This window comes from Sturnus vulgaris, chromosome 11 (assembly GCF_052056855.1).
Source record: "Sturnus vulgaris isolate bStuVul1 chromosome 11, bStuVul1.hap1, whole genome shotgun sequence".
Classification (NCBI taxonomy): domain Eukaryota; kingdom Metazoa; phylum Chordata; class Aves; order Passeriformes; family Sturnidae; genus Sturnus; species Sturnus vulgaris.
Genome location: NC_142253.1, coordinates 9,590,258 through 9,618,186, shown reverse-complemented (window position 1 = coordinate 9,618,186; position 27,929 = coordinate 9,590,258). Strand labels below are relative to the sequence as shown.

The window sequence follows — 27,929 nt, the reverse complement described above, 5'->3', positions numbered from 1 at the left end:
CTCTAATAAAGAGGGCTCAGCAGCATGAACCATCTCACTTGCACTTTGACATCAGGGCTCAGAGTCCTCATTAGGGACACGGGGGTTTTGAGAGTTCAGAGTTGCCAACATCAGCTGCCAGCAGCCTCGCCGGGAGGGCCACGAGGGATCAGTGACCTCTGTGAACTGGCTCTTGCTGAGAGGCAAAACAAGAACAAAGTCTCCAGTGCTGCCAGCCTTCCTGCCAGCTTGATCATCTTTAAATAGGTGGAAATGGCCATGAGATGTTCTAAGGGTTTTGTTTGGACAAACAAAAGTCAAGGAAAAAAACAGGAGAAAAAAGAACTGACAGTAATAACACGACACACACAACCATGAGGACTCTGGAGGATGTCGAGGAGAGGGGAAGTTTTGAAGCAATGGAGCTTTTCCATTTTGTGTGGCTCAGTGAGGGGTAGCCTCAGGATTTTCACCCAAAGCACGGGGCAGCTGCAGCCACCTCCCTGGCCTCAGGAGGTGTTATAGCATTTTCCCCATGCTGGCTGAGCTGGGGGATTAACTTGACCATGTTCTTTCAGTGTAGCTTTGCTTGAGGTGTTGGAAGGGCCAAAGTGTGATGGAGAGAGAATCCAGCCACAGTTTTGATAGATTTTAACATGGATGTGCAACCTCACACTGGTCCTCCAAGAGTTTGGTTGGCCTCTTTTGCTTTGTGGCACTGAGCTGTTGTGAAGCTGCATCCTTACTCAAAAAAGTCTGGCCAACACATACAGGGACAGCCCTGACCATATCTATTTATTACACCTATACTACAAAACTACTGCAGCCTTTACATGGCAGGAGTGAGAAACATGGTAGGAGCCTGTGGTCCATGCAGCTGAGACCACCCTAACTCCAGACACAAATGTCACCTGGCCATGGCAGAGGTGTCACAGAGCTACACTCAGGGTAACCTGGCAATGTGGAGGTGGCCCAACACAGTTGGTGCACCACCAGCATCCTTCCCCATGGCTGCCTGATGCCAAATGGGACATTACTGGCCACTCCATCACATTCCCATGCTCTCTTTGTCCCTGCAGTGGCACCCATACTTCCAAACACCTCCCTGCCTCCTCCCACCTCTCCTTACCTGCTGGGCTTGTCCCAGTCATCTTCACTGAAGCTTCCATCCATGTAGGGGTAGCTTTTCCTGGGGTCTGCTGGAGGGGTGCTGCTCTTTTGCCTGCTGTGTCTCCACTCGTGTGGATGGAGGGCTATGCCAGCAGCCTGGGGTATGTATGTACCTAGGGAAGGCAAGAAGGGGTGGAGGAAGAGAGAGGGCAATACCTGGTCAGAAACCCCAGATGGAGTAGGACACACAGAGCCAGGAGAGCCTAGGTTCCAAACGTGAGGTCACATGGATTGTACACTTTCCATCTCAGTCATCCAAAGGCAATTCTTCCAATCTCTTCTGGCTTTAATCAAAGCAGCTTCTCAGGATGTGGACATGGGATGCCCCATTTCTCCTTTTCTCCCCTGCTTCCCAGTAGTTTTATGGTGTGGATCTGGGATCCACAGACCTAAGAGTACACATACCCACAGATGCAGATCCTACCTCCAGCCAGTTCCAGCTGTGATTAACAGCTCCTGTTTCCACACTGAGCCCAGCAAAAATTATGTTGTTGATTCAGTCACCTTTAAATACAACAAGTTCTTCAAAGGGCAAAGGAAGATCCTGACAAGCTTCCCTCAGCGGTGGTAATGAGGAGGAGTCAGCTCTGGTCCTAAGAGCTGCCAGTCAGAATTCTCTCAGAACTCCTATGCCTTTGGGATCAGCTGGTGCAGGTACAGGAAGCTGCTTCAGGGATGTGTGTGTGAAAGGCAAGGAATAGGATGAAAAACTCTGCTGGCTTGAGAGCAGAGGAGGCTCATCTATATTGCATTTGACAGGAGATCAATACAGACTTAGTATGAAATCAGACAAGTTTCACTACATCTGCCCCCATGGACTTTTCCATACTGCAGTGTCTTATTCCAGAAGTGAAAAACCATCACTACCAATTCATAAGATCCTCAAGTCTCATGAGAAGATGCCTAAACAGAAAACTTCCAAAACAGACCATTCCTCAACAGTGTCAGTGCTATCTGCAGTAGAAATAATCTCCTGAGTCCCCTGCTCACCTCCTACTGCCCATTCAGTGTTTCAGGAGAAATCCTCAGAGTCTTTCCAAGAAACACTGCACACTCCCATTACACGCTGTGCCAAGCAAACAGGAAGAAGTAATGGAGAAACGTGTAATTAAGGGAGACTTGACGTCTAAACAGCTAAGAGCACTGGAAATACCCAAAGATAATGCCAACAGTTTCTCTGAAAATGCCAAGGCCTGTAATTTCACTTAGCTGATTGTTTCATCTGAGTGTTTTTAAAGGTTAGACTTCTCTGGAGAAAGCCCCAGGAAAATTGCTTGCCAACATCTTAGAGCAGTGAAGAAGCACTCACTGCTGCCAGAGCAGGACAAGGGCCCTGGATATAGGTCCCTGCAGCAGGTGGGCAGCAGGGCTGGGCTGGGTACAGGGGCACATGTCCAGATCTGTCACTTGGCATCATTACAGGTTCACCTCCTTTCAGAGAGAAGAGCTGGATCCCTGGGGTTCAGAGCCACCTGGTGGCATGTTCCTACGAGGCCCAGCACAGTTTCCCTGCCTAAATCCTTCCTTGAGCCATCTCCTACTGCTATGGATGAACCTAAAAGCCTACAAGGCTGCAGAGCCTGATCTCTAGTTCTCCATTAGGGGTGTAACCCCCAACCTCCAGGCTCTTTGATTCCCAGGTTTCTCTGCACCCTGCCTTCCATGCCCATCCCATGGGCAACCTTCCATGCCCTTCTCCCTACCTTCCAGCATCCCACTTCCCAGCCAGCACCACTGCACCACCATGCAGCCAAGTGCAATTACCAGGGAAGACAAGAGAGCCCCTGAAGCAAAGTTGCAGTGTGTGGATCTTGGGCAACTTGGCACCAGGCCGGCTCCCTGGGGCGCTGTGCTCAATTACTTGTTCTCAATTTACCGGCAGAGCAATCACTTCCCAGTGTCCAACTTGTGTTAACATTCAATTAGATGGAGAAGGATTGCAGCATTATGAAGGCCAGGGGATTCCTCCTTAATGAAGCCTCCAGTCCCAACTGTGCTCCCAAATTAAGAGTTCAGACAAACAGAGGCTGAAGGAAGATGCAGGGAGGGGGAAAGAGACACCTGGGCAGTGCCGTCCTTTGAACGGGGCCAGAGTGCAGGGAGCACAGCACACTCACACTTTGCAGCAGCACCCTGCAGCATCCCTCCTTGTTTTCACATTCTGTTCTGGACAGGAGTCTTTCCATGAGTTTCCTGTTGATTCAGGATTTTGGTTTGTTTCAATACAGGCTAATGCTAGCTTATGTCACTAAATCTGAACTGATTATGTCACTGAATCTCAACTATTTCCCAGTGTTTTTCTCCAAGTAAAAATATATTCCCATGACTATTCTCCATTCCAGTTCCACATCTGCTAGAAGCTACAGCTGAATAAACCCGACCTCAAAGACGTGTTCATCTGATCACTCACTAGAGAGTTAGAGAAACTTTCTTGTAGTATTACCTTAATTATTTTGTTAAGCAAGTGCTTCTAGTCACAAGACATTCTTGTGGATTTTAAAACATCCTGAAGAGGATTATTATGTCCTACGAGGCCTCTCTGGAGAAATAAAGTGAGCTATGGAACAAATATTCTGTAAAACATATGGCCAGTGAATATTGTCTCTGATTATGTGAATTATAAAGTGCTGTAATGGTTTCAAAAATGATGGGAACAGTATGATGCCATATAAGCCAGAACAAATGTGCCAATAAAAGCCTAAAGAGATACACAAACTCAAAGCACCACATGAGTGCATTCTAAAATACATTTTGTTCCTTGCTGGAAGCAAGAGGCCATACAAATGTGGTCAGACCACAGGCTTTGGCTCATGTTCTGAGATAAAACCCAGACAGAGCAGAGACCCCTAAGAAAACACAACCCTGGCTTACCTTGGCTTCCATACCCAGCATCAATGGCAGAGCCATCCCAGGACTCCACAGTATTGTCCACACTTGGAACTGTGGTGGAGTATATCTCAGACAGCTTGCTAGTTTTCTGGGAGTCTGTCAGCTCATCTTCTGGGTCGCTTACTTCGCTGATGCTCCCCGACTTCTTGGGGTAGGATTCTGCAAGCAGAACATCCTGCTTTAGCAGGCACGAAGAGCAAGCCTCAGGGAAAAGCTTATGCTGACATGGGAGCAAGCCCAGGTACTGTAAGTCTTTAAAGTACCTCTTTAGCTCTTCAGAAGTAGCTGAGAAAGGCATGTGCAATGAAGCTGAAAGGATTTAATGCATTACTCTTATCTCAGGCTGAATCAAGAAAAAATGCCTTTCTGAGTTTTTAACACATGGAATACAAGAAACAGCCATGGGGATTTGAGGATTACCACATATGAGAGCGTTGGGACCTAATCTCAATTCACAAGCACATCTTCCTGTGCTTTTGGAAGCTTCCTCCAAACAGCCCTGCCCGAGAAGTGCTGGCTCCTGCAATCCCCTGTAGCTTCTCTGATCTCAGAGGGCCTCCTTTATACTCAGAGCAGCACCAGGGCAGGTGCTGGCTGCAAACTTGGCTACAAACAGATGTTTTAATTAGACTCCAATGACTACTACCACTGCTGAAGTTATTGCCCTCTTCCACAAGTGTACTATCTTCTAAGAACTCAAAGCTAACCACCACCTCTCCAGAGCCTCCCATGCATGTGTCAACAGTGGAATTCCTGGGTATGGTATTTTGAGGCTGACTTTCCCCTGATCAGTGACTGGAAAATGGGAGCTGAATGTGAATGATGAAGCCCAGACCTTCCCTTTCCTTATTTTAGTGCTAACAGGCCCTTATTATCATTATATCAAATTTCGGGCAAAAGCTATGCAAAGAATGATTTCTCAGCACAAGCACTTCTTTGTACTGGTTATTTTAAAGTCCTTGCTGATTAGGTATCTTGTCAGCAATCCACACCCTGGATCACTGACCTGAGGGATAAAAAGCCCTCTGAAAGTCTGCATTTGTCAATGAGGACAGATTCTTTTACCAAACAAAGCCCAGTGTCCTGAAAGTCCCTGTTTTCCAAGCCTTCAGAAGATTGCTCACCATGATTAACTCAAGATTACCTTGAAATTTCAATTACACCTGCTTCATTCTCTGAATGATTAACGAGTCTCCAACAGGCACTTGCATGTCAATTATTTCACCAAGTGGCTGTGACAATGCTAAGTGTCAGCAGGAGGAAAAAAAGAGCATTTCAGACCAAAGACTAAGATAACTGGCTACAGGGGAAGAGACTAGGGCTTCTTGAAGAGGAATCAATTCCCCAGTTCTATTTGCCCTGTCCCTACCCCCTGCCCAGTCTTCACCCATTTGTAAAACAGGTGCCTTGCCACACACCTGCAAACTGCTTTGAGGTCTAGAGAAGTTCTATGTTTAAGAGTGATGCCACTTTTTCAGATGCAGGACGGGCATCCCAAGGGCCATGCTTGCTTGGAAAAGCTTTATCTCTTGATTTCCTCTAATTCCCACAGCACTGTGGGCCACTGGCTGGGTAAGTCTGGCCAAATCTACAGACTGCAGAAGCATCACACCAAAATAAGAGGAAAATACTGGGTGTGGGAGAGACTGGAATGAAGCCAGAATGCACCTGGTACTTTCTGAATTTAAAGAAAAAGCCTCTGTTTGGCTGTGGTCATGCAATCAGGGAGAAAAGTTTGCATGATCCCTCTTTTTTTCCAATCACCCTTCTGTCCCCATAAAAACAGTGACCTGCCAGTACTAAATATGCTTCTGCTTTTTTATACTATCTCAACAACAGCTTCAAAGCCCCAGGGAGCTTGGCAGGGAAACCAGAAGGGGATCCCTAGAATGAAGTTACATGTTTTGAAAGATGATCTTAGAGCCCCAAGCCAGGAAAAGAGGTCTAACAGATTTATTGCCAATTGTTTTCAAACAGTTGAATTAAAGATGGGAGGGCAGGGGGAAATTCATGGAGTCTACCAACTCAGAGTCTCCTTACTCATTTAGCGGGATTATATTTTTTAAAAATCCCACATTCTTATACTTCTAAAAGTAACTTCTGCTTCACCTCTGTGTGAAACACCAACACAGACAGGGAATGGCAACAACAGTACAAGGTGTCAATCTGAATTTAAAATTACTATTGCCAATAAACCTGCTGTTCCATCTCTTCCCATCACCACAGAGAAGCCTTGAGTTGCCTTTCTTTTATCTGTGAGTCCACAGTCCAAGAAGCACACACGTTTTCCCACTGTGCCCCCCCATGCCCATGACCACATTGCCTCATCTCACCTTCCACAACACAACAGAAACTCCCCAGCAGTGCCTGCTCCATGGCCCAGGGTCCCTGCTGGGGTGAGCCTTCCCCAGCCCAGCTCCCCAACTCACTCTCTGTCTGTTTCTTGATCTTGAGGGTGACAGTCTCTCCTGCCATCTGCAGCAGGTGAATGGCCTCACTCAGTGGTTTGCCCTTGAGGCTCACGTTGTTGATTGCTAAGATCCGGTCCCCAACGTGGATGGCTCCAGTTCTGGGGGGAAAAGGCACTGTCAGAAACTCCAGAGAAGCAACTCCTCTGGAAGACAGAACACTTGGCTGTTGCTTGAAGCAATTAACTCTCAGCACCTTAAAATATGTCTTTGTTCCCTCTTGGTACACTCTATATATATCTGTGACTTCCTCTTCACCACATACCAGGAATCTGGGTCCTCCAATACTCATGGGAACACATGGCCCCCTCAGATCCCAGCCCCTCGGGAGCTGGGGCTGCAGACCAGCTTAGACACAAAACACTTCAAAGCAATGGGGTTAAAAGCACAAGCATTTTCATTATGTGGAGTCCAACACAGTCATCAAACATGGAACTGAAGGACATGTTCACCCTGATGGGAAGAAATTATGAGACAAACCAAGAAATCTATTGGAAAAAACCCAAACCAAAACAGCTTAACAAAATTGCTCATGTGTGTGCAAGCATGAGCTGAAGCAGCTGTAGTTAATGATATGCTTAAAGCTCACCCTACTCAGCTACACCCCTGTGACTTTCTCCACCAGCCTGGGAAGAGGTTGTGTTTTATTGCTCAGCCACGTTCCAGAACTGGCTATTGCTCTCTCCTAGATAAATCCTCAGGCTTCAGCAACAGGCACGAGCAAACTAACAAGTCATGGCAACTCTCCCCCCTCTCCATCCTTCCCCATCTTTGTCCTCTGTCTGCTCACAGACAAAGGTTCACTTTACCTCTTCCCAGGGAAGCTCTGGGAAGAGCAGGCAGGGCAGGATGTGTCCACTGCCACAGCCATGCTCACCACTGGCTGGACTGGGCTTCCCAAACTCACACTCCAGCTCCCAAATGCCAGCACACGTGAGCAGCAACCACCACCTCCTCCTCCTCCAGTACTGCAGGAGGTTCTGCTATCAGGAACCTCTGTGATGGAGTCAGGAGGAGATGCAAATCTGGACTGAAATATCTTTTTGTCCATGGCAACTTGTCTCTCTCAGGTTGCATCTCCAAACTGGACTGCAGCTCCTGCAGGACTGGAATTTGATATATCAGCAGCTGCTTGGCTTTCCCCAAATTATCAAAGTTCTGCGGACACACTTTTGTGAAATATCCACTATAAGTACATCAAATCAGGAAATGCAGCCAAGCAGCAGGCAGCAATGCTCAGGCTGCAGCTTCTGCTGCTTCTGAGGTACTCAGCAGTGCCATGATGGTCCCACCAGCCACTAGATGTCCGTCTTGTCCCACTCAAATCAGCCTGGAAAAGCTGTTAGGGAAACATTTGAGCATTCAAACAAATTACAGATCAAAGTGGGACCAGAGTATTTGCCTTAAAAGTTTAATCTATTGTAGTAAAAAAAAATCAAGCTAAACTGCTGACAGTTTACAGCCAATCCTTTCCTCACTGCAGTGTTTCAGCATTCAAGAGTTTCCTGCTGTACCCCTGAACCCAGCATGGGGACACTTCCATCCGAGACACCAGCCCAACCACCCAGCCCTGAACAACACGCTGGCTCTGCAGTAACTGTGAAAGTGTCTCAGCAGGGAAAAATACAGAAACAATTAAAGAGAAAGGTCACATTCAGCCAGGTATTTTTCTTCAAGGGGAAGAAAGCACACCAAAGCTCAGTCCTCTCAGGGCCCCCCTGTGAGGACAAGCAGACAGAAGCTGAGCTGGACTGATAAAGAAAGCAGTTTCCAGCTAGTGACTCTCATGCCTCTCCATTACCACCAACAGTCCTTAATTCACCTCAAACACAAAGCAGCCCAAGAAGCTATGGGCTGCATGTCCCTTCTTGCTCAGAGGGGCCATGCAAGAACAGAATTGAGTAACAGGTAAGTGGAAAGATGTAAAAGGGGCTGCAAGCACTTCCCAGCAAGCACTGGGGAAGAGGTGGTTGCATGCATGTGGTTGGGATTAACTTAGCATATGAGCAGGGTCACCGTCCCTTTTCCTCCCTGCCAACATGTCTTGGTGCTGGATCCTCCTGGCCCAAACTCTCCAACAGCCACCCCCACGTACTTGAGCAGGTGGCAATAAAGGAGGCTGGCCTGGCACTTTGAAATGTCAGCAATAGCCAAAAATTGCTCTTGGAGAACCATTACACCTCAACCAGAATTGAACAATATTGTTCAGGCATGCTCCCTTGGTCAAGAAGAAGGAAAAACACAAGTCCTATGGCACAGACAGTGACATGGAAGAGAGCCACAGCTAACTGATCTAACAGTCTGAGCTGCCTTTGTAGGGTTCTAGGAGATCAGACACAAGGAAAAAATGTTCAAGGTCAAGATAAAACTTAAGTCATCTGACTCTGAAGCCTTTTTACTTAGGCAGCCTGTCACCCACAGTCAGACGTGTGACAGATCCTAGAGGACACCCTGCCTCTCCCACTGTCAGCAGCCCAAGATGCAGTGCAGACTTTCACTTGCAGCTCTACAAGAATGGCCCATGGATTGCTGTTATCTGACACTGGGATCAGATCCACCCCATGTCAGTGCTGCCAAACCATGTCCTGTGCTCCAGCAAGAGCATGGATTTGGATTTAGATCCCATCCTTCAATCAGAGCCTGTGTAAGGGCATCTGTGGCACAGATAAAGGTAGAGACGTCAGGAAAGGGACAATTTAGAATAACACTAGAAGCCCCCCTCTTGCCTTGACAAGGTCAAGTCACCCCCTTCTCTTACTCACAGGAGAAAAAATTGCACCTTTCCTGCAAGCAGCCTTCATCCCAGTGCTCCTCACCCTCCCCACAGGGAGCCAAGGTTACCCAGAGACATTCCTGTGCTGCTCCATCCCCACACTGTTATCTGCTACTCAGCCACAGTGAATGTGCTGAACAGCTCCATCACTCTTCTCACAAGGCTTTTCATTGCTCACTGCCTGCTCACTCCTGATCAAAATTCAGTAGCACTGCAGCACTCGCCTGCACTACATTTCTGGACGTAGCAGTCACCAGTGCGTATCCGAGTTGGAAGGAGGAACAACTGTGGAATTGCAAAGGGAACTGAGATCAACAAAGGTACCAGACTCTCTTCTGACACCTGACAGCGTTTGAGCTGGCTCTTCTTAACCTCTCTCACGCTGGGTTGCAGGTACAGTACAGAAGTGCTTCATAGAAAAGCCTTGGATACTCTGTGGTTATTATTTTATAGGGAAAAAGACCAAATTCTACAGTGGCAGGCAGTGATATAAAATCCCCAAAGAGAAGAATCACTAATGACTAAGTCCATCCCCTTCCTTCCCAGGAGACACAGACCTTCTGCACTCTGCACCAAAGGGAAGCAATAGAAATTCACAGCAGTGTGCTGAGAGCTCTGGGAACCCAATGCAGAAAAGGACACGGAGCCATTTCACAGTCCAGCTAAGAGCGAGTGTGGTCTTGAAACGGAAAAAACCAAAAGGCCAAATCTGCTGTCAAACATCCCCAAGGTCTTGCACTTTACACCAGTTTGCTCAGGGTTTTTTTGTTGCTGTTCTGCCTGTCAGGCAGCACAAAGTAAGAGACCCTTAGAGAAGCATGAGTCAGGGCTGCTGAAATGATCTATTTACAAGTCACAGCTCCCATATAGAAAGATTAATTAAGATAGAGTGTATGACTCAGTTCCACCTTATACTATCAGGAATGTCCTGATCCTTTAAATCCCACACATCCCCAGATATTCAGACCCAGGCACATAGTAACCTCCCCAGTGATTGAAGGTAAATCTGCTTTATATATTTGGTATAAGTGCCTGATGCTTGGGCATGCCAACCTGCACTGAGATACCTCACATGTAACACACTGAGCAACAGGCAAGAACAGGTCAGAATACACCTGAGATCCCTGGTTTCAGCAAGACACACCACTGCAATGGCCATAAGCCAGTTTAGCCAACAGGGGAGTCCTGGACAGAGTCTATGGTAGTTTCATAGGCAGGCTGGGCACTCTCCTGACACAAGGTGAGCATGGCAAATCCCAGACCAGGAAGCACCCCTAAAGAAGAGGGAAAAATAAATATGTATTCCTGGCTGCAGATTTCACCTGACTCACTGGATCTGACTTTTCCTCAAGTGTCTCTTTCATTGCCCCAGCAGCACAGCCCCCACCACCCTTCTTCATGTCACTTGGTACCTTCAGAGCACCTTTCCTTCTTAGCAGACTAAGACACCAAAGAAGAGTTTATGACAGCAAAGGAAACTTGCCACGGTTCAAGATCCCTTCTCAAATCAATTCAACCACTCTGCCCCCAAACCTCACCTCTCTGCCAGCCCTCGTTTAGTCAAGCCCGAAATGACAATAGGATCAAAAGGTTCCTCTGTCCCAGAGATGGTTATTCCCAAAGGGCCCCCATATCGCTTCAGCTCCACCGTGTAGATAATAGCACCAGTTGTCTCCTGCTCATCTGAAAGAGAAAACAGGAATGCTGAATTCATTTCCTCAATAAAAGTAGTCATAGGAAAGACTTGCAGCATCTAGAAGCAAAAGCCAGAAGTCTGCAGTGACACTCATACCAAATAGGATTTTAACCTTCCAGACATCACTTAAGGACAGAATAACAAAAATCAACTATAATCAAATGGAAAGTGGTGACTGGAGAGCAGCAGCCCTTATCTTTGTTAGTTTGCACTACCTATTGGGAAATGTCATTACAGTGGACAGGCACCAGTTTGCATCAGGATTTCTGTACCAGAGTTATCTTCATCCTTCCTAATCTTCAATTTGACCAGGTCTTCACACTGCCGTAAAATCTGCACAGCATCCTCCATTGAGCAGTTGTCGAGTCGGATGTTATCAATGGCTAACAGCTTGTCTCCAGGCTCCAAGGTGCCAGTTCTACATAGAGAGGAAAAGAAAACTAAGAGTACATTTGTATTTGCCTTTCAATCCCACAACATATTCAGTTCTGCAGTGGAAATGACAATATTAACTTTTTACTGTCCTTGATCTTTTCTGGAAAACAACTATGAGTTGAGTCTGGGACATCTGTAATTTTAAAGAGAGGAAGTTTTTTAGAGGATGTATCCACACAGAACCAGCCAGGAAATTAGATAAATATCCTGCATAACCTACAACCCTGAAAATGCCTGATGTTTAACTGACAGATATTCTACCCCTTATGGAAACTCCTGTGTGAACACTCAGAAATAAGCCAAGCAGCCACACTAAATTCCTTTGAATGCCTTGGTATGAGGAGTTGGGACCAGAGGGGAAGTCAATAAATGCTGAGTTATTCCCACAGTTCTCCACCAGTGCCCACAATTCACTCACTCTGTTCACCAAAGCAGGAGCTGAGACATGGCAAACTACCTGATGAGCCATAGCACCTCCTGGGATATATGAAGCCCTTTGCCACATGCTCTTAAATGCTGAACATCCATCTCCTAGAGACTCAGCAGACATCTCAACCAGTGCCCTGGTCACCTTCTCCATTAGCTCAACTCTATTTGCTTCAATACAGACGGTTTTATTGCAAACCCTACTGTGGTCTAAGAAAAACCTCTAGTGCTGAGATCTCCTTGGATTCTGGAAATATCCAGACCTAAGTGCTACTGTGCATTCAATTTCTCTGCTAGACATTCTAACTATCATGGAGGGCCATTTTGCTGTGGGTTTGACAGATGGAAAATCTTGCACTCACCTGTGTGCTACACTCCCCTTCTTGATGTCAGAGATGATCAAAGGATCCCCCAGCTTTCTGCTTGCAGCTGCAAAAAAAACCACATGGTACAAAGCCTGGTGTTGGGTTTGGTGTCCGGGGATGGTGGACAGTTAAGGGGGAGAAACAGCCATAAGGAAAAGGGATTTATATTCCCATCACAAAATGATGCTTCACAGTTGAACTCTAGCAGCCTCTCCAGAAAGAAAGAAAAAAAAAACAAACCACCCATAAATCCCTGCAAAGTTTGCCAGTTGCCCTTTGCCCAGGTTAATTTCCTTTGGACTCCTGAAGGAGAGGATGTGTGGTGTCCAGCAGCAAGAGGTGTCCAGCAGGAAGAGGTGGCACTGCCAATCCCAGCACTGTCAAATACCCCTCATCATCCCTCACACACAAGACAAGGGAGCCAAAGGCCACGGCTGCAGTCAGAATTAGCACTGCTGCCCGGAGAGCATCCAGCTCAGCCCCATGCTCCATACAAGCATCTCTGTGTTCTTCAAGTAAAGTGGGCTGTGAAATTTTCCAGGTGGAAAATAACCCAGGGAAAAAAGCACAATTTTCCAGCTGGCTCAGCTCTCTAGGGCACTTAATCATACAATCTGATGAATCAGGGGTGGTTTGTGCTGGAGCTGGAAGGGGTGGGTAGTTTTCAACTCTTATCTCCTGGCTGACCCTGATAACTTTTTCAGCCCACGAGATGTGAGTACACATCTCTGGGAGCATTTACATTTTCAAACTTGCCTGCAAGACCTGTTGCTCTCCTGAGATACCCAAGAGAGAGAATTATGACTCAAACTCCTCCTGACCTCCTTGTCATCCACACGTCAAACATACACCAAGAAAGAGCATCCACCCTGCATCCTCCCCTCCTGCCTTGCTATGGGAATTGCTTTGCCTCATTTAAAGTTGACAGAGCTTCTCAGCTTCTCAAAAAAAACTGTGTGGGAAGAAAGAAACTCACAGCCTCTGAACATATCAGGTGCAGGGCAGAGATTAAAATATCTGTGAGGCACGTGGCACCAAGCACACAGAGATCCACCTGTCTGAACAGCAGTTAGAGAGCACCCAGAATGTCAGAGATAGGAAGTGTTTACCAACCTCTCTGCTCTAGATTTTTCTGTTGTTTATATTCATTTATGATATTTAAAAACATATGTCTAACCCAACACCTTCAAGGATACCCTCTCCCAGAAATAACCAAACCTTCTGTACTAAGAGAGCAAAAAGACAGCCAATCTCAGTCGTGGCAGGGCTGAGAACCACAGTGAGATCAGACAGCAAAGAGCAGACCATGACTGATTTTATAATAGTCACAGCAATGTGACTGCTGAATGGTACAGAGCCTGGAGGAATTCTTTACCCCATGTCTTACTGGAGCCTGATACCAGACAGTGTTGGACTGGACACTCATGTTTGCTTCTGTCTGCAGACCTAAGGGAGGGGGATGTGTTGTGGAGATTCCCAGAGGGCTTGTGCCTATATTCAGCCTGTCCACAGCATGGACCAGACTGCAGACAGGATAGGACACACTGGGCAGAGCTGAGCACTGGGAACAAGAGTGGGGTTCAGGCAAAAACAGTGCAGAAATCCCCCACTGACTGAGTAGGCCACAGACCATGGACAAACAGCACAGGGATTGAGATGTATCACTCTGGTAACTGTTATTGTTGCTCCCCTTTTCAGTATAGGACATATATTTGCTGCTGACTGAGGTGCACGGAGTGTCTGAGCAGCAGTGAGGGGAGACCCTGTGAGCACACCCCAAGCCCTGGGTCAGGTGGCATTGCTGCATGTTTAATCACTCCCTAGCCTGGTTCTGTCAAAACAATCCAGGTTAGCAAAAATACTTTTCACTGCAAGGTTTGTTTACTAGTTTCAAAGCAGAGGCAGTGTGACAGAAGGGGGTTAGGGAGGATCCGACCCTGTCCTGGTGGTGGGCTGGGATGGCCATTTCTAACCTGACCAAGCCACAGCTGAACAACGAGTCCAGTGACCATGAACACCAAGAGAGCAAAGAGGGAGGAACAAAAAAAAAAAAAAAAAAAAAGGCAAGCAAGTACAGACAACAACATGCCTCGAGCTCTGCAGGATTTATGTTTATCTCAGCATCTGCCTTGCAAGTCTTATGACACGTGGGGGGATCCTGCACACACTCAGTCTGAGCAGAGAACGAGACCTTGTCCTTCTGAAGCTCCACAGTTGGGGTCAGCACTGAACATAGCACAAGCTTCCCATGACAGATGCAAGAGTAACAAATCAAGTGCTTCATCTATTCCAGAACAAAGCAAGTTTTAAGGAAAAAATCATTCTGGGTTTTGTTTGCAGGCTTTTTTTAGAAGCTTTGCTCTCAGAACAGATTTTCTTGAGATGTGAGTTAAATGGAAGAGCCATATACAACTGCATACAGCTGTCCAAATCAACAGAGAACTCAAACTTTAATAAATGGCAGCCTTTGTAAATGTAAAATGTTCTAAATGTTCATCACAGAATCATCATAGAATCACTTGGATTGCAAGGGACCTTAAAGATCATCTAGTTCCACTCATGGAACAGGGACACCTTCCACTATAACAGGTTGCTTAAAGCCCCACCCCACCTGTCCTTGAACACTTCCAGGGATGGGGGATCATCACATTATATAATTACTTAATGTAAAATGCAAGGCTTTATAAAACCATCAAATCTGAAGGGTAAGTTAGAGAGACTTAATGAATAACCATGTTCTCTCAAGAGGCATAAGATACAAGGTTAAGATAATGAAATCTCACAGCACAGAACAGAGGATTGCTGTTTATTCTAAAAACCTGTCATGACTGACTCTATTAATTAACCTTTGGCATCCCAAAGCCCTTCCTGGCACCCAGCAGAGTGTCCAGATGAGCTTCCTGCCTGTCTGCTGGGATCAGGCTGCCCTGAGCACCCCTGAGACTCACATTTTTAACCATCCTGGGCCATTCACACGGGACAACAATGCCTTTCTGTGCAACAGCTGCCTGTCTGACAGTGAGGGAGCTGCAATTTCACCGAAGGGGTGGCTCAGTAGAGGTCAGAGCCATTAGATACATGAATCCCTGGTGAGATTTTGAATAGACAATTTCCAATTTGTCTGCAATTAAAACAGCACCAACCTAAAGTACATCATTATTAGGGCTGTGGTCTTTGGCATTAAGACATTTGCACAGATGAGTAAAGCCTCTTTATCATTCATTTATCCTGTTAATGTGGTTATTTCTCTTCAAAGGACATTGTCTTGGGAACTCTGCTGCAGGAAGACAGTTTGGACACTCAGCCTTGCCTCTGGGTTTTGCTTTCCTGTGTGTGAAATGGAGATGGCAGCAAAGGAAGTCAAGGGAAGAGATGGAGGCAGGAGCTGGTACAGAAACCCATGCTCATCTCAGCAGGAATCCTGGCTGTGGCCTCCATCTGCCAGGGCAAACCACTTCAGGTGGAAACAGACTCTTTTTCAGACACATTTGTATTTTCGGTGGATTTACCAGTACAAAAGATAGTTTAAATCTGCTCCAGTGGCCCAGAGAAGGCTCCATAAATCAACAGCTGGTAAAGGTAGAAGCATGTGGTGGGGAAGAAACTCAAAATGAAAACCCTGCTTGGCAGTGGTGACAGGGCAGTGATAAAAAGGTGAATTGATCAATACTGTTATTTACTTTTTATAAATTGCTTTCAGTCTCTCTGCTGGGATTGTGGCTAACTAGGTGTTTACACTGTGATGGATGATGAGGCCAGGAACACATGTCCAGTTTGTGTTTTTAATAGAATGCATAATGACTTGTACTGGTAAATTATTCCCCTCCAAGGAGCACCAGCACATATTTCACAGGCATCAACCCGATAAAAATGCCCTTTATTATTGACCAAGCCAAAGCAACACTGCCAATGTGTAATTAGAGAAATTGTAATAATGCCATAAGAATGCATTTCAATAAGAAGCCTTTTTAAATTGGAAATAACAAAATCAGAAAGCAAATAATCTCAGGATAGCTAAGGAATGAGACGAGGGAAAAAAGTGCATCAGAATTGATTACAAAGAGCAGCAGTGAAAATCAAATCCTCAGTACCCAACTTTTTCCTCTATCATTCATTAAGTTGAGCAGCAGGTGTGTAAATTATCAGTGCCTCCAGCAGGATACTGCCTCATCACAGATCCTTTTCCTTTCACAATCTCCAGGCAGCAAAACCAGATCAGGACATCCCACCAGGATAAAAGCACTGGAGTGAATCAGCTGTAGTGTGAATGAGGGGGTAGGACAGGGGGCTGCTGAGCTTGCCCTGCCTGCAGACATGCTCAGCTGGGCTGGTGGCAGGACACGGGCTAATACAGAGCCAGCAAAACTACATTTGCTTGGCTCAGAGATCCATCTTCTCACTAGGACAGTGATTACACTGCTTAAGCGATTTAATCGAAGTTATCTATCTACCCAAATTCCGGTTTTATCACCTGCAAGCAGATATACTGCCTGCTCCTTATCTGCAGTACTTCACACCAAGGGCACAGGAATTGATTTGTTAAGATATATAAAGGTAATTTGATAAACAAGCCATATAAAGTATTAATGCATATCTAAAATTAATGACAATTTCAGTATCTCTTTAAACAGCAACACCAACACACCTCTACCCTACAGTGAATGTCACAACCAGCCCTTGGAGAGGATTTTTGAGACAGAAAAAAATCCCAAACTCTCAATACAAAGGCAATCTTTCATGTAATCAACTATCATTTTCCAGAGGGTAATAACAAATCTATATCTTATTTTAAGAGGTGAGGTATTGAACGTACGAGAATTTGTGACTATTAGCTTCTCACTGCTGGAGATTTTAATGTGTAAGAGATTTCAACCTTCAAAGGCATAACTGCACCATTAGAACTGGATGCAGCCAGAAACATCAGAGCATTTGAGGCATGTGTTCTGCTAATGGAGATGATAGTTCAGGCTAACAAGGGCCAAATCTTCACATCCCTGTGTCAAAACTCTCCGTTTCCCTGTATTTGCATCCTCACCACTCAGAGCCTCAGAGGTTGCTGCAAACAGGTAAGCTCCAGAATTCTTGGAGTAGAAAGGAGCATGCTCTGCTCCTCAGCCAGAGCAGCTGCTCTACAAGCAAATGCCCTTCTCTCTGGGACAGAGGCTGAGGTACTGGAGCATGGAGAAAATGAGAGTTTCACTGGCTTCATGTCCCTTCACCCCTGGACAAAGTGCATGGAGCAGCACACACATGGCAGCTCCAGTGCTCTTCATTTAGCATATGGAGGAGGCTGAAATGAGGCTTGAGAGCACAGAGATCCCTCAGGAGTACAAAGCACTGTCAGTGAGAGCCTCACCCCTTGGATTTTGTACTCATCTCTGGGGAATGGAAAGGGAAATAGTGCTATATGCATGTCTTTCCACCATGCATCTGGATTTGCTGTTCTCCTTTGCCACACTGTGTTTGAGCAGGGGGACAAAACCCATCTATGCTCTCAGACCTCACCTGGAGACTCATCCAGCCCAAGTTCCTCTTTATGGAAAACCTTGAGATCTCTGAGAAGATTAAATGCCCTCAACAAACATCTGCCCCTCACCAGGAGTAAGTACAGCCCCTCTCTGTATGTTCTTCCCAGACCCAAAAGCATCTGCCCTCCTCATACACAAATCTCCTGGGTTTTCAGCCCTTTTATGAGCAATTCCAGCAGATTTATGGTTCCTTCTGCAGCCAGCTCCATTATGTGAATTCTTCCAACACATCCATCAAGAATTTGCTCTCCCCTTACCCTTTAGTTAGTCCATCTCCCAATTAGCTCTGAGAGCCACAGCACAGCAAGAACTTGATCACATTTATTTCTGTAGTGCTCCTCTGATGAGGTCGTAACACTTTCTGCCCATTTAAGAAGGCAGAGGAATTAACTACAGAGAAGCCAGCTGAAGCCAAGAGGTAAAACTCAATGAAAGCAACTCATCTTACATCTGTAGTGTAGCTAGAATACAAAGTTCATAAATAAATGAACTGTGGCCAATTCTGTGGCCACGACAGTGCAGTGGGTCTTCTACTGACCCCTTCACCTTGTCATCTACTTAAGCTGCTCCAGTTTTACAGAGTAGGGAACAGGAATCCAATGCAAGAGGCCAGTAAACCAAGTCCTCTCCTTTAAAACAGTAGTTATATACTTTTCCATATGAGAAGGAAAGCTGTAAAAGCTGCTTCTAGATCTACACAAGCACTCAAGTCAGCAGAACTGAGCGGAAAGGAACTGAGCAAAACAGAGAAGGGTTATTTTTACCTCTTTTCTTTTGCTGCTTGCATCACACTCCTGCATGCACATCATGTCTCTGCAGGAAGTACTTAACATAAGGCTGCTTGCTTTGGTTTTAATGTTTGAAACTGGTATTTTTATCTGCCTGGTCAGAGGCAAAGTGAAAAAATGATGATCTAATTTGCTAAGGATCACGTGGACACAGGTTTATATAGACTAATATATTAAAACAAAATTAGGATTCAGCTTGAACTTCATCCTTGCCACTACATTTTCTGGGTGTCTTTTTCTCCATTTGTAAATATAATTTTGACTTTCTCTGAGGAAATAACTGCAATATATTTTAGGTTTATGCATGTGGATTACTTAAACAATGTCCTACAAACATATTCAACAATCAAAAAGATCAAATCAATTATAGCATTAAAAAGCTGCTTTGTAGTTGGATAATGGGCATCTGTTTAAAACCCAGGGGTTAGTTTCTTTCTATTAGTAGTGATTTCAAAAAAGTGTGTGAAATCTCTATTTTTAAACAAATTTGAAATTAAAACCTTTCCAACATAAAAATACGTTTGAAGTGTAAATGCACATCCAAAGCAGATCCCGTTCAAATAAGACTTCACAAATAAAAACTTATGTTCTTGCCATCAGCTCTCAGGTTCATTTTACTCTCTAGCCCCAGACACAAACTAAACTTTGAAACTTAATAGGGCCTTGCTCGAGTCAGTTTTTGCAACCAGATCCATTATCCTAGGTTGCTCCCTGAGGCTGGAATGCCAAGGCAGTGGCAGGGCAGCAGGTTGGAGCCCGGCACAGTCTGCACCGTGCACTGCTCCCTGCCAGTGAAATGCCATTACAGACAGCCTGCTGCTTTCAGAAAGCACTTTGATGTCTTCAGACAGTAATTGCTACCAAGCCAAATGTTAAATACTGTGCTGTTATTTCTCAGGATTGTCCTTGTGGCACAAACGGAGGAAGCTGAGACGAGGGAGAAGAAATATCACAAGGTGCAAAGGCATCATCCTGTCAATGTTCCAGTCACTCCTGAGAATCACCCCACTTAGACCAGAACACCTCCAATTAACTCTCTAACTAATGCTGTAAATGTCAAGAGGTAATTACCATAGCTTATTTCTTTTAATGAAACCTAGTTTTCAAGTGTCCCTTGCAACTCCATTCCCCAGACACAGCTGGGTCCGTGCTCCTGAGGGCTTGGACAAGAGATCCCATTATTGCAGGCTCACAAGCTGCTCTGTTTCAGATCAGAGATGGTGGCAGTTTCTGGACATGGTGAACCTGAGATGATTCAACTCACTTTACCCAGAAGTGAAAGAGGGATGAGTGATCAGAGACATGCATGTGTTTCCATACAGGAAAAATTCACTGACACAAAGCATAACAAGACCCCAAGTTAGCCAAAAAATGGGATGGATCTGTCTGTATCATCCCCCTACAGCATCCTCTCCAAAGAGGCCAAAAGATCTTTAAATGAAAAATGATGCTTAGAAGAGAAACAGAGATAATTAATCAAGAGTGAGCAGAGAAGAGAGAAAAGAAGGAAAAAAGTTTATGTTCTCTTCTCTCAGTGCACACCAAGTCCTGGCACCTGGCTGTCCTTCTGCATGACTTAAGTTTGTCCATGAAACAATTCCTGGCAAACCCTGGAATTTAAAGTGTCTTCCCACGTCTCTAAGACCCACCACCCTCTTCATGCTCCTCCTCTTGGCTGTTTCCCCTCTCTACCCTTCAAGCTGTTGGGCTCACCTCTTACTTGCTCTCCTCCCTCCACCTCTTTTTGCAAGGGTCCCACCAGACCCAGGCAATTATTTTTAAAAAGAATATAAGTGTGAGCAAAGAAATAAAAATAATATTACTAATGATATATATATATTACTAATTTTATATATGTATATAATATACTACTACTCTGCACCACAGATCAAGTGATCAGTTGAGACACATCCTTTGTCCCAACCCTTCATGCAGCTGCTTTTCTCTGCAGCTGCCAGCTCATGGAGGCAGGAACCATACATCTGATTCATTCTGGGATAAATCACGAGCACCAGAGTGCTACAGAAACCCCATATGATCTTATCTCTCTCTGCTGAGTCCTCTAAAATGCCTGTGTGGAAAGCAGAGGCTCTTGCAATTGCTACTGCAGGTCTGAGCAATACTTACAGCTGATTGTAATTCCAAGCTCTACACCTCTTTTCTTGGGCAATTTAACGTGGAAAGTGCCGCTGCTGGGTATGACAGACTCTATAAAGCCAAAAACAAACAAAAAAGAAAAAAAAAGGAGAAAAAAGAGAGTTTTCAGTTGCATAGATGGTTTAGATGGTTTCTTTGGAACCAAAAAAACAAGTGCATAAAGCACTGCTTTATTGGTTCAAATAAGGTTATCTGAGGCACTGTGGACTTCAGGTTGAAATTTGGATTCTCATTAAAAATACATTCTCTGAACATCAAGTTAAGCACTCACATGACACTGTATTTCAAGACTGAAGCAGCTCTGTCAATGTAAAAGGAAAATACATTTCTTTTTTAATACAAAGCTGCACTTTACACCTACCCTATAGCTTTGGCTCCCTCCTGGCTTCAAGGCCAAAAATGAATATAAATATTATTCCTATTAATGGGCAAATATTTCAAGTGTGTCCTCTTCATCCACTCCTTAGGTTTATCTCAGCCAAGAAATGAGCACAGAACATTTATGAAAGGATCAGAACCTGCCACCTCAGTGCACGTTAGAGAAAAACAAGAAATGGAGAAGGTCCTCACAGGCTTTCTCACCCTTCCCTCTGAGCCTTGTGGATACACTCCCTCCTATGGGTTAGCAAGGCACTGGAAGAGTCCTGAGGGCAGAGAGGAGCAGCAGTTCCTTTGGGAATGTACCTGCAACATCGAATTCCACCTCGAGCACCACTTTGTTGGTGAGCGCCGCGTCCCGCAGGAGCTGGTTGGCTTCCTCCATGGTCCCGTCCTCCGTGGCAATGCCATTGATGGAAAGGACTCTGTCTCCCACTTGCAGCAGTCCACACCTGCAGTTCACAGTGGGAAAAGAGGGAATGGGAAGAAGGAGACAAGGAAAAAGAGGAAAGGAGGGAAAAAACAACCCCACAGGCGGCCATGAATTACTTTTGCCAGGCCAATCTGTTAAAAGACAAAGTACTGACATATTCTGCAGAACTGGCCCCAAAGAGAAAATAACACTTTGCCCATCTCAGTGTCCCTGGAAGGGCACAAGTTAAAAAACCTTTGTGGGTTTCTAAAGTTCAAACATACTTTGGTCCTAAATAACCATTTCTAGTCACATTTTTTGCAACAACAAAGGGCGGAAAAAGTAGCAGTCACCTTTCTAAAAATCAACACCATGGCTGAGAGATGAGAATGATGAACACGAGGGAATGTGACTTCCTTCCCTATCTAACCACAAACAGCTCTTTCCATGCACCTGCACCCTCTGGAACACAAACTAATGGCACTGAAAATTGCAGAGATTCCTCTGCTTAGTTCATGGCAAATACTGAAGCTACAATCCAATAAACTCACCAAAATGCCTCAGCAAATTAGATAATCATTTATCCTTTCTAATTGCATTTCTGGAAGCCAAATGTACAGTGATACTGTTAACTGCCTTGAAAGGCCAATATTATTCCAGTGTGATGGCCTGACAATATAACCACCACTGACCCTTTGGGGCTCTTGGTTTAGACCCACTTTCTCCAGGAACAGAGATCAGCAGGATTTTTACTTTGGAAGGAGATCATGATGGCAAGTCTACATTGGAGATGTACTGCTACAATGCAGTTTGTCTCTTGAGACCCCCCTGCATTTATAAGCAAGGTGTTTTTCACACATTCCTACATTCAGTATCCACCCACAGTCCCTTTTTTTTACATATACTGCAACACCAGCAAGATGATCCTCCAAGTTATTTCCCACATTATCTCAGTCAGCTCCCACCTGGGCTAGCCCATGGCTCTACAAAAACAAGACTGCAGTGTTCCCTGCAACCATGGGAAATTGCTCATCTTCCTTCTCCTCTATCAGTTGCTCACTTTAACTACATCTTTTTAGACTTTTCACTTATCACCTGGCTGTCCACTACATCAGAGCTTGGGAAACCACTCTTTATCCATCACTAATGTGAGCTACAGAGTGGTCTCCAAAAGAGGTTAAGGGTTATGGCATGAAGTCTAAGGTTCCCCTCAAAACGTGGAGTTATTTTACCACAAAGATTCTCCAGAAGACATTGGTTATCCTGTTTTATGCCTTCTCCAGAGAATCTTTATTCCCTTCCTATTTGATGATCAAACACATCTTTGTTTTCCCCTTTCTTTCACAGATACCTCACAGAAGACAGCTTGTTTTTTACTAAACTTTCCAGTCACTCTTCATCACTCACACCCAATTCAGTTGTAAGAAAACAGCACCACAGCTTCCAGGCATACAAAGGCATCAAAGGCAACAGACATTTGGCTGTACTATTCACATCCAAACAACAAGATGCATATGAAAGGCCAAGTTATCAAGAAAAAAGTACACACATCTGAATTCAAGAAAAATGAACAAGCACAACAGTTTGTGCCAGTGGCCCATCAAAAGCTGAGATATGAACAAGTTTGCAGAGAACCCAGGGAGGTTATTTTACTGCTAGGAAGGCATATTCACACTTCTGCCTGAGTTGATACCATCCATAGAAATTCACTGGCTACTTTATGAGATGCAAATTCACAGCTGTTTGTTCAAGGAGATTTGGATTAGAACAGACACTTCCAAGATGTATAAATGAACCCACCCTTGCAAATAAATTACATCAAGTTTAATTGCAGTCCTCTACTGGACTTGTGGCTATACAGCCACATAGATACACTTAGAAATATCAGCTTATAAATACAAAGGTGGCATCGAGTATAACACAGATGACTCCTCTGTCACCAAGAGACCCACACTGAACCTTTTGCAAAGGAGGGATCAACAGCTGCATCACTCAGACATCACTGTCATCTTGAGGTCACACAGGGACACAATCCACTTTGGCACCACTGTTTCAGCTACAAGGGCTGGGAGATCATAGGATACTTTTACACTGCATCAAAGCAAACTTTTGCCACCCTTCCCACCAGAGCTGCCTTCTCCCAAAACAGCCATTTCTCGTGTTTCTTCACTCAAGGTGTATTTGCCTGAGTCTTTTACAGCCAACAGCTCTGTTAGATCAGAGGTATTTTATTTCTTTTACTGTTAGCCTCGGTCAATCACAGTTGTTTAAGCCCTGGTCTTGCAGGTTTGTAAAAGTTTGTGGTGTGATGCCACAACAGCCTGGCTTCATTTACCAAGTACAAGGAGGCCTGGCATGTCTTGTTAACCCTTCAGAATCATTCCAGAGACATCCATCTCCAGCTGTTATGTGTCCTTGCACTGGGAGTGGAGTCTGGGGAGCCAAGGGTCTTGCAGAGCTCTCCTTGGCTCTGCCATGGGATCCTACAAGAATCTTCAGACAGTTTTTCCAAAGAGAAGGCATTTGTCTCAGAGACACTCAGTCTAACATCAGTGCCTAAAAAGTGCTCTCAGACTATGGGAGCACAAGTGTCTCAAAATCAGAAAGAACAGGAGTACAGGCATCTCCTGGAGGGAATGACAGCCCTACGGATATGTTTGAGTCCATGATGGGAATATCTCCCTGGGGTAGAACAAATTTGCATTTTGCTATGACTCATTCCTTGGGCTTAAAGACAGCAACAGAGCAGCGGAGGTGTCTTGCTTGATACAGAGCAGCACATATTCAAGCCTTGGGCAGGATATACACTGAGCTCACTCAGCATCATCCACATCTGCATGGTCACTCCAGCTGTGGGGGGAGCAGCTGTGACCATGGCCACACTGCTGGATGCAGAACTCATCCATTGTGCCCTTACCTGCCCCTGGGCCGACCTGCACAGGTCAGACGTGCACATCTGTGTGTGTGCACATCTGTGCCTGCACGTTGGTGGGCGGGTCTCAGCCCCCAATGGATCAAAACTCTGCTGACAGCTTCAGCCAGCTGCTAAACTTTGCTTCTGCAAACTATTCATACCCAAAAGGCAGAAACACAATGATCAAACAACTGTGTCTGAGCAGAGCTGGAAAACATGTAGCTCAGCAGGAAGCATTGATTTTGGATACCGGGATGGAGAAGTCAGATACTCTCCCTCTGCTGCCAATGACAGCTGGGGGATGAAGGACACAAAAGCTGTGTGCTTCAAGGCAGCCAAGAGGGGATGTCAGGCTTCTTCCCCTCCCACCCTCTCTGCTGATAACGGGGGCTGAATCACTGCCTCATTCAGAACCCAAAGGCTTCATCATGCACCCTGGAAACAAAACAACAGGTGGGGAGGGAGGTCTATTAGAGGCTATTTGCAGTAAAACAAATCACAAGTCAGACAGGTGAGAATTTTTGCATCAAACCATTTGCCACAAGCTAACACAAAGCAGACAATAAATGTGAGGCAGCCCAACATTCCTGAGAAGAGGGTGATGCCATGCTCTTCCCTGGTAGTATTCACACTTGCTGGGCACCCCAGAGGCAACTCTTCCACAACAATCCAGATGGACTAAGCCAGTGTGGATCATGCTCTTGTACAACAGCACATTCACATCCAAAGGTTTTGCAGAGTGTATGAACATCCAGGTCAAATCCAGGCTGCTAAACCTGATTCCTGTATCCCCAAAGCTCATCTTTTTTGTAAAAAGCAAAAACTGCAGCACAAGAAAGAGCACAGGCCAGCCTCAGCTGGGAGCCCAGCCGGGTAAAGGGGACGAAAAGGGCTCTAATGTCTTGGGCTGCAGTTAGAGCAGAACCTCTGAAGAGCAGGAAATAAGGTATCTTGAATGATGGAGCAAAAAGCTCTGTGAAATAGCAAGAAACAAAAAGTGACATGAAAACATAAAACTGCCTTTTTCACTTCACTGCAAACCTAGTGCACTTATCACTTCAAGATGGGGAGGAAAGACAGCATTTTCCTGCCAGCTAGGAAGAGCAGTATGGCTTAGGAAAGAACGAAATATACAGCAGAGATTTAATCCTCAAATCAAATCCAGGCTGCATTTGCAGAGAGGATTGCTCCCAGTCTCCAGAAAGCAGCAGCCAGAAGAGCGTGAATGCTGCCGGGTGGGCAGCACAAGGGCGAGCAGTGTGTGTGACACATCAGAGCCAGGCAAGGCTGCACCGCCAGCCACTGCTTCTCCTGCAGGCTTGGCAAGAGGATAAAGCAAAGCCAGGCAGATTTCAGCACATCTCCCTCATCCCCTGGGACAGCAGGCTTTGTTGCTGCCTGATTTATAAAAGGAGTTTGGTGCTTTGCAACATGAGCCAAGTTCGCCCACAATAGAGGAAAAAAAACCTGTAATGCCATCACCTTAATTTTTAAACCCTGTTTGGAAACAATCAATCAAATGAGAGGAATGTTAAATTTGTCTTTACAAATGAGTTGTGGATCAGCCTATAGATAAGGCTAGCACTGAGAGATAAAAGAAACAATGGGATGGATTGCACTGATTGATGAATGGAAAGAGATATTTGCCTTTACAAACAAAGTGTAGGGCTGCTGATAAATGAAATTGGATATCGAAAGATGAAAGAAGCAACGGGGGGAAAACTATGAATTCTATAAGAATTAAAAATTAAAAGGGAGGGTTATACATTAGAGGGGAATTTCAGGTATCAGGCGTTCCGGGAAGTCTGTGCCTCTCAAGTACCTAAGCCAATGGGGAAAGAGAGAGGGAAATGCGGCCGGGAAAATAGGATAAAAAGGAGGCTGCGTCCTCCGAAAATTTGAGAGATCCCAGGGGAATGTCCCATGGCCTCTCCCTTTATTCGAATAAAGCAAAAAGGACTCCTCTGTCTCCTTTTTGGACATAAACCTCTGGTGTTTGTGGATTAATTTTCCTGACAATTTGGGGGCTCGTCCGGGATCTTTCCACCGTCCGGGGCGGCGGGCGGCGAGCGGAGCTGAAGGCGCGCCTCACCCAGTTTCGGTGATCAGCTCCCCTTGGTGCCGGCCGGCACCGGGCGATTGATTGGGTTCCCGAGACTGTCCAGGAGACAGACGAGTGGCGGACCAGGGGGGTCCGTGAAGAGTCCGCAGGGAAGGACTACTGAAAATCTCACCGGTGAGTAAAATGGGATCTTCGGGGAGCAAACCTGGGAGGGCACCCATGGAGGGTAGCACAGGTAAACCTGGGAGGGCACCCATGGAGGGTAGCACAGGTAAAACGGGGCACCCAGAGAGGGTTGGAAAGGTAAAGCCGCGAAGGGGCCCCGGCAAATGGGATGACGATCCCATAATACCCCCGGAGAGTCCCTTGGGGTGAATGCTGAGGTCTTGGGAAAGATTGTATATTCACCCAGAAGTAACTATGGAAATTATGGTAAAATATTGTTATTTTGTGTGGCCAGAGTATAAGTTGGCAAGGGGACTTATATGGCTACTTATGGAACAGATAAAATTCATTTGTGTCGAATTTTGTGAAGGTATTTAGAGGAAAGTGGTGAGGATTGGAATGTTTTTCAGCACCTTCCCCCGTCTTGTCCTCCAGTGTTGCTAGCTGACCCAGAGCCAGCTGCAGGTCGTCTGTATCCTCAACTTTCAGAGCAAGGGGATCAGGGAAATGTTATTCCTACAGCCCCACCTGAAAAGGATAATGGTGTAGGGGGAGGGGAGCAGCATGTTGTATCACCCCCCAGAACTAGAAGAGGAACTCAGTTTAGGGCATCAGAAGCCCCCCAAGAGACAGGGGTACACCAGATGCCACTCTGTCAAGTTCCTTTGGGGGGGTCAAGGGGGAGGATTTGGGTTTGTAATTGTACCACTCACTACCCAGGATATAAGAGGGTTGAAAAAAAGAATTACCCCCATATTTGGATGATCCCATAGGGGTGGGGGAAAAGATAGAGGAATATTTGGGAAATGCGGATTATACATGGAAGGATTGGGATTTTCTTTTGGGAATTTTGTTTGAGTCATCAGAGAAACGAATGATTTTGCTGAAAGCTCGGCAGCTGTGGGAGGATGAACATCCACAAGCAGCAGGGGGGGCTGGACCCAATGCACCTACGGTGGGTGATGCCATCCCCCAGGCAGACCCCCAGTGGGACCCAAATAACCAGGCCAGTCTGGCTCACCGTGATTGCCGTGCTTATTTGATCAGGGCAATCAAGTCTGCGGCTCCCAGAACTAACAACATAGCTAAGGCTATGTCGTTAGAACAGGAGAAACAGGAAAGCCCTCATTGGTTGGAGAGGATTAGGGATGCCTTGAGGAAGCACGGGGGGATGGATCCTGAAGGGCCAGCCTTCAACACATTGCTTAAAGTACAATTTGTTACTAAAGCCTGGCCTGATATACGGAAGGGGTACAAAAAGATAAAAAGTGGCAAAATAAGCCTCTAAAGGAATTGGTTAGAAAACCGCAGCAGATATGTGTAA

The 27,929-nt window shown here is 45.6% G+C and overlaps 1 protein-coding gene across 4 annotated transcripts in view; it reads right to left on the bottom strand.

Moving 5' to 3' along the window:
• The window catches only part of GRIP2 (glutamate receptor interacting protein 2), a 271,200-nt gene that overhangs the window by 11,869 nt on the left and 231,402 nt on the right, over positions 1-27,929 (bottom strand). For all 4 annotated transcript variants that reach the window (XM_088171424.1, XM_088171423.1, XM_088171425.1 and 1 more), the window contains exons 13-20: positions 21,359-21,504; positions 20,645-20,725; positions 12,199-12,265; positions 11,248-11,393; positions 10,818-10,962; positions 6,468-6,607; positions 4,021-4,197; positions 1,109-1,262 (exon numbers count right to left, since the gene is read on the bottom strand). In XM_088171424.1, coding sequence (XP_088027550.1) covers positions 1,109-1,262; positions 4,021-4,197; positions 6,468-6,607; positions 10,818-10,962; positions 11,248-11,393; positions 12,199-12,265; positions 20,645-20,725; positions 21,359-21,504 — 1,056 coding nt within the window. The remainder of the gene's footprint in view (positions 1-1,108; positions 1,263-4,020; positions 4,198-6,467; positions 6,608-10,817; positions 10,963-11,247; positions 11,394-12,198; positions 12,266-20,644; positions 20,726-21,358; positions 21,505-27,929) is intronic.